General features: G+C 44.9%; 1 protein-coding gene across 2 annotated transcripts in view; it reads left to right on the top strand.

The window, feature by feature from the left end:
• Nucleotides 1-1628: 1628 nt before the first annotated feature.
• MED27 (mediator complex subunit 27) overlaps nt 1629-6849 on the top strand; it is a 204073-nt gene continuing 198852 nt past the window's right edge. For both annotated transcript variants that reach the window (XM_032418812.1, XM_032418813.1), the window contains exons 1-2: nt 1629-1874; nt 4334-4478. In XM_032418812.1, the coding sequence (XP_032274703.1) occupies nt 1672-1874; nt 4334-4478 (348 nt within the window). In that variant the 5' untranslated portion in view covers nt 1629-1671. The remainder of the gene's footprint in view (nt 1875-4333; nt 4479-6849) is intronic.

Below are 6849 nucleotides of genomic sequence, written 5' to 3'. Positions count from 1 at the left end.
TTTCATACTATTTTCTTTTTCGTAGAGACACTCTTTCATAAATGATGCTCTTTTATCCCTTCAAGCTATATTCCCCCCAAACAAGGATGTCCTGTCTCATAACCACAGTTGAGTGATCAAAATCATGAAATCATCACCAGTAAAATACTATGACCTAATCCGTAGGCCTTATTCAGATCTCACCAATCGTCTCCACGATGTGAGCAAAGAGTCCCAGATCACATGCTTCTTTGTCTTCCATGACATGGATGTTTTGTGGAAAAGTATAGGTCGGTCATTTTGTCAAATGTCTTTGCATTTGTCTGATGTCCTGATCAGATTCTCATTTTGCCTTTTTGGGAGGAATATCACAGAAGTCATGTTGCACTTTTCTCTCTGCTTTGTGTTGGGAGATGGTTTGTCCTACAGCAGTAATGTCAACCTTGGTCTCTTGTTGGGGTGGTGTCTGCCAGGTTGCTCCATTGCAAAGTCAATATGACCCTTCTTTTACACTACTGAATTAAAAAACAGGAATTATGGTAAAATATACACAACATAAAACTTACCATTTAACCATTTTTAAGTGTCCAGTCCTGCAGCATTAAGTGCATTCAGTGTTATGCACAGTGTTATGCATCACCACCATCCACTGAACTTTTTCATCTTCTTGAACTGAAACTCTCTGCTGATTGAACACTAACTCCTCATTCTCCCCTTCTCCCAGCCCCTGGCACCAACCATTCTACTCTCTGTCTCTATGGGTTTGCCTATTCTAGGTATCTCATAAGTGGAATCTACAGTATTTGTCTTTTCTGACTGTCTATTTCACTTAGCATCATGTCCTCAAGGTTCACCATGTTGTAACAGGTGTCAGAATTTCCTTCCTTTTGAATGCTGAACAGATATTCCCTTGTATTTATATACCACACGTTGCTTATGAATTTATCCCACGATGGACATGGGTTGCTTCAGCCTTTTGGCTATTGTGAATAATGCTGCTATGAACTTGAGGGCGCAAGTATCTGTTCCAGTCCCTGCTTTCCCTTCTTTTGAGTATATAACCAGATGTGAAGTTGCTGGATCATTATTTTTCCCTTCTTAATTAATAAGTGTCTTGTGGGATGATACGTGGAGACTATGCAAATATCCAGTTACTCCTCACACCTTCACCCACCAGTTTTAGCATTCCTTGATTCCTACCTGAATCAATTATTATTCTAATGGTTGCCAAATAGTAATTTCCTCCTATCATTTCTTCTACTTCTATCAGTTGACATTCTACTGTAGGGAAGAATTTTTCCTTCCCTCTCATTTATTTAACAATATGGACTCATTTTAACCAATCCTTTGCTCCACGGACCCTTTTCTGCTCTGAGTAATTCTTCTCCCTAGTATTTCCAAGATCTCACTGAAGGTTGGGGAAACGCGGGAACTTTCTGTAGTTCTTTGTCACCATTAAGAAAACCGAGAGTGCAGCCTGACTTCCCCAAATCTAGGAGATCGCTTTCCCGCCCGCTCATTCGTTTAGTTCAATGGAAACCCTCTTTCGGACAGCGTCTGCACTGACCCCCTGGGCAGCCCGGCCCCGCGAGAACTACATTTCCCAGAGGCCTTCGGGGCCCTGCGTCATCAGTGAGCGCGGCCTTTAGCCAGCGAAGGCGGCTCTGGAGAACCCGCTGTGGCGGCGGCAACATGGCGGACGTGCTAAGTGTCGGAGTGAACCTGGAGGCCTTTGCTCAGGCCATCAGTGCCATCCAGGCGCTGCGCTCCAGCGTGAGCCGGGTGTTCGACTGCCTGAAGGATGGCATGCGGAACAAGGAGACGCTGGAGGGCCGGGAGAAGGCCTTCATTGCGCACTTCCAGGACAACTTGCATTCGGTCAACCGGGACCTCAAGTAGGTACCGGCTGAGGGGGCCGCCGTCGGGGACCCGTCCGGCGCCCACCCTGTCCCGACCCCGCGCGAGTCTTCCTAGGCAGGGGCTGCTGTCAGTTCCTTGCTCGCTTGCTGTCTTTCCCTCCCCTCCAAGCCCATGCCTGTTCCTCAGGGACACCTCGTCTCCCACCCCCGCCTTCTCGTCTCCCTTCTCTTGGCCTCCTAGTCCTGGTTGTCGCCCGCCGCCCTGAACCTCCTGTGTGGTCGTTCCATTCCTGACGCGGAGACGTGCTCTTCCCGTGAACTTCCACTTCTCATGTCCGCTTGGCAGGTTTCTCCCCTGTAGGCCCTTTGTGCCCCACCGTGTCTGGTCAGATAGGACCAAACGGGACCAGCTCCGCGCGGCCCCAAACCCAAGTGCACTTGGTCTCTTTGGCACCAGTTCCTCGCCCCTGAACCTGGAATTCATCGGTTTCACACTACTCCACCTCCAAACACGGTGGAACAGGACTGGATCTTTCCCTCTTCCCTGCCCCCCCCAAACCACCTGATCAGAACTTCACTCCCGCTCTGCTCCTGTTCAGTTCCTGCCTCTAGAGAGACCTGATCTCAGGCTTAATCATCTTAATCACTTATGTTTAGCGCCCCCCCCCCCCCATATTAATTTGCGGTCCTTTAGGGTTAAGGATTGTGTATTTCTTTCTCTTTCTTACAAGTCACTTTCTTTACTTCTATTTTCTAAGTGTTGTGTAAGAAATAAGTGAGAGGATGTTTGTGAAATGCCCAGCAGGTAGTAGGAACTTTTTAATTGGTTAGGTTCTGAACTTGTCTTCCCTTCCTTAAGAGAGTCAGCCCTTCTCGGGAAGGTTGGAATTCCGGGATTTTTGCCTTTTACTTCTCAGAACTGACCTTAGCAGGGAAAGGCATTTGGTAAGATAGTCATCCTGTAATTTCTGGAATGGATGGATTCCCCACCCCCACCCCCCCAACTTGGTCTCCTTAGTAACCAGATGGAAGGAGGAGGTAGAATGGAGGAGGAGGTGCTGACCAAATGATGGGTGGTGCCTCTTTTGATTTTTTTCCCTAAGTAGTTGCCATTCTTTTTTGGTGGAAAGCCAGGAAATCACACACCCCTCCTCAACTCCCACATTCACTTGCTGTTCTCTGGTGCAGTGCCAGTTAATACTTTCCCTGCCCGAGGAGATGCACTGGCTGTTCTTTGCTCGCTTCCGTTTCCTCCCTTTGGTGATGTTCAGGATTTTATAACCCTCCTCCATTCTAGAAAGTTTATATTACCCTGTCGCCTTGTTAAATCTTTATGCAGTAGTGCCAAGAAGAAGGTGGCTGAAGATTCCAAAATGAGCGTGGCATGAGAAGCTGTTCCTAGAGAGTCTTTTGTTGACAGTTAGAGACTGGCCTCACAGAACACGCTCCTGGAATGTGCTTGTGCTGTTGGCTCACTTTCCCAAGCTTCTCTAGAGTTTTCCTGCTAGACTGAAGTATGTTTGACACAGCCCCCTCGGTGGTGTCTTCCCATTCCATTTGTTTATTTTATCTCTTCTTTGTTTTGTTAAGTTTTACCATCTGTGAAGTACCATGTACTAGTCTATCCCTATGTGAGTGATAAATAATCATCATCTATTCAGGTACTTGCTGTTCTGCCAAATGTAATGATGTGTATGTGGGTCTGAAAACTCTTAGCGAGAAGCAATGTTATACCACATTTCAAAATTCCAGAAAGTCGCCCTCCCTACCCCGAGAATAATTTGAGTTGTTAAATCCTGACTTTAGGAGTCTTACTGGTTCCCATGCTCTTAACTTTTTTCCTCCCTTAGAATGGCACCATAGAGCTGGGTTTTAAAATAAGATAAGCTCCGGGGGCGCCTGGGTGGTGGCTCAGTTGTTGGGTGTCTGCCTTCGGCTCAGGTCATGATCCCGGGGTCCTGGGATCGAGCCCCGCATCGGGCTCCCTGCTCCGCGGGAAGCCTGCTTCTCCCTCTCCCACTCCCCCTGCTTGTGTTCCCTCTCTCGCTATGTCTCTCTCTGTCAAAAAAAATAAATAAAATCTTTTAAAAAAATAATAAAATAAGATAAGCTCCCACTTAAGGGTTTTCTTGATTGTCTGTGATCTTAACCTTTCAAAGTAGTTCTTCTTTTTTTTTTTTTTTTTTAAGATTTTATTTATTTATTTGAGAGAGAGAATGAGAGAGAGCACATGAGAGGGGGGAGGGTCAGAGGGAGAAGCAGACTCCCTGCAGAGCAGGGAGCGCGATGCGGGACTCGATCCCGGGACTCCAGGATCATGACCTGAGCCGAAGGCAGTCGCTTAACCAACTGAGCCACCCAGGCGCCCTCACAGTAGTTCTTCTTAAGAGACTTCTGATGGACAGTTTGAAGAACAGCTTTTGACCAATGTGGTTGGCTAAAACCTGGAGTTTCAGTGGACTCAGGTTTATTTGCTTTATCTATTTATTTTTCAGTGAGCTGGAACGTCTGAGCAATTTGGTAGGCAAGCCATCCGAGAACCATCCTCTCCATAACAGTGGGTTGTTAAGCCTGGATCCTGTGCAGGACAAAACTCCTCTTTATAGTCAACTCCTTCAAGCATATAAATGGTCAAACAAGGTAAGGGAGACATGTCAGAAATGGAGCTGAAATAGAAAAATCCAAGTTTTCTTAACATTTCATAAATGCAGAAGGTGAGGGTAAGTTTTTGTTTCTTTTTTTTGGTTCTTGATTCAAAATTCAGATTTTGTTCTTGGTGGGATTACAGAGTTGGAAGTTTTATAATTTCTCTGTGAGCTATTTTGTAGTCCTTTGAAGTCTTTGAGGATTAGTCATGATGCTCAGGTAATTAATTTTTTTTAAAAGTCCTAAATCAGGTGTATTTAACCTAGAGACCGTGTTTAGGGAGGCAGCTTTGATGAACCCCTCGAAATCGTATGAAAAAATGTTGGGGGTATGTGCATTTTTTTTTCTCTTGGGGAAGACTTCCTAGCTTTCATCAGATTTGGAGGAGTCCATGACCCCCAGAAGGTTAAGGACTGGTGGTCTAAATGTTCAACCACTCACACTGTTTATGTTGCTTGTACTGTCTTCCCCTGTCCTCCCTGGAAGAACATCATGAGAGTACTGTTTGTTCGATTACTCTTTACTCTCTAACTACATCTGGGGGAGATTGTTCTAAATGTGCTCCATGGAATTTGCTATTCATGGTTTCCTTTAGCAAGCAGGCCTGTGGCATAGACCCTGGGATAGCTGTAATAGGAAAACTAAACTGTAGTCTAAAAATAAGGGTAATAGGCTCATAAGCCTAGAAACAGTTTGTTTACTGACAAGTTCATTTTGTTTTGGTGCTGTGGATTGTTGTGTATTTTTTTTTTTTCCCCTGCTGATAAAGAACTAGAATATGTGTTTGGAATGATTTGGGAAGCTTTTTTCATTAGACTGCTGCCTCTCTGGAGACCATTGTTCTCACAGTTATTGGTTGTGAATTGCTCTTCCCCTCCAGTTATCCATTATCTTTTCCCTCTTCTCTCTGGTCCTTTTCCCCCTCTAATTTGGATGAGAGATGAGCATTGAGTTTTTCTGGTGTGCAGATTTTTTTCTTTGAGCTTCTCAGTAGTATTTAGTATACTTTGGTTTGAAGTGGAACCCTGGAAGCTATGTCTGAGATTCAGGGAGAAGTGATTGAACCTCTGATACAAACATTTAGCCTGTAAGGGTTGTCCCCCGAACTCTGGGCTGCCGTTGACAGAAAACCAATTTGGTCTTGAGGATCAGGATGCCCAGTTGGTATGGGGATCTGTCACTCTCTTGTTCTCTGTAGGTCTGCTTTCCTTGGTTGGCCTGATGTTGTAAGTGGTGGAAAAGATGGCCTGGCAGTTGTAGATTTGCATGGCTCTTATTTACCAGGTGATCTCCTGATGTCATGCCAGACTCTGAAAGAGGATTTTAGCCCTGCTTGGTAGGTGGCCCTTATCTAACTAAACAGTTCGTTGAATCCAGGGCTGGGATTCTCTGATTGGCTGATGCAGATCACCTGAAGCACAGGAAGTGGGGCTCCTTGGAGTTGGAGAGGCAGTTCCCAAAAGGTGGGGATGTAGGGCAGTTAAAAATTATTTCATTACCACAGCCAGACATGAGATTCGTCCAGCCCTATACAGATAACACTGCCCTATCTGGCTGTCCTGTTTGAGCCTCCTTGTTTTCCCAGGGACACTGTTGATCATCCTTACATGAGTTTATCTAGGGGTTGGGTGGGATCTGATCAGTAGGTGCATGGTGCAACTTACTTCTGGTTGGACTCTTGGTAGAAAGTCTTGCTTTTTGGTGTTTGGACACAGAAACTGTGTTGGTGTATCACGTGGGCAGTGTTGTTTTTGGAATAGCCTAGAGCTATGGAGACTTTTCTTTTCTTTTTTTTTTTAATTTTTTATTGTTATGTTAATCCCCATACATTACATCATTAGTTTTATTTTTTATTTATTTATTTTTTTCATCTTTTGTTACCCTAAGTTTATTAAAGGAATTTTTTTTAAATTTTTTTTATTGTTATGTTAATCCCCATACATTACATCATTAGTTTTAGATATAGTGTTCCATGATTCATTGTTTGTGCATAACACCCAGTGCTCCATGCAGAACGTGCCCTCCTCAATACCCATCACCAGGCTAACCCATCCTCCCACCCCCCTCCCCTCTAGAACCCTCAGTTTGTTTTTCAGAGTCCATCGTCTCTCATGGTTCGTCTACCCCTCCGATTTCCCCCCCTTCATACTTCCCCTCCTGCTACATTCTTCTTCTTTTTTTTTTTCTTTCTTAACATATATTGCATTATTTGTTTCAGAGGTACAGATCTGAGATTCAACAGTCTTGCACAATTCACAGTGCTTACCAGAGTACATACCCTCCCCAGTGTCTATCACCCAGTCACCCCATCCCTCCCACCCCACCCCCCAACTCCAGCAACCCTCAGTTTGTTTCCTGAGATTAA

The sequence above is a fragment of the Phoca vitulina genome, unplaced genomic scaffold, assembly GCF_004348235.1.
Source record: "Phoca vitulina isolate PV1807 unplaced genomic scaffold, GSC_HSeal_1.0 scaffold21, whole genome shotgun sequence".
In the NCBI taxonomy this organism is placed as follows: domain Eukaryota; kingdom Metazoa; phylum Chordata; class Mammalia; order Carnivora; family Phocidae; genus Phoca; species Phoca vitulina.
Note: the sequence above shows the minus strand (reverse complement) of the source record. Positions and strands in the feature narration are given on the sequence as shown.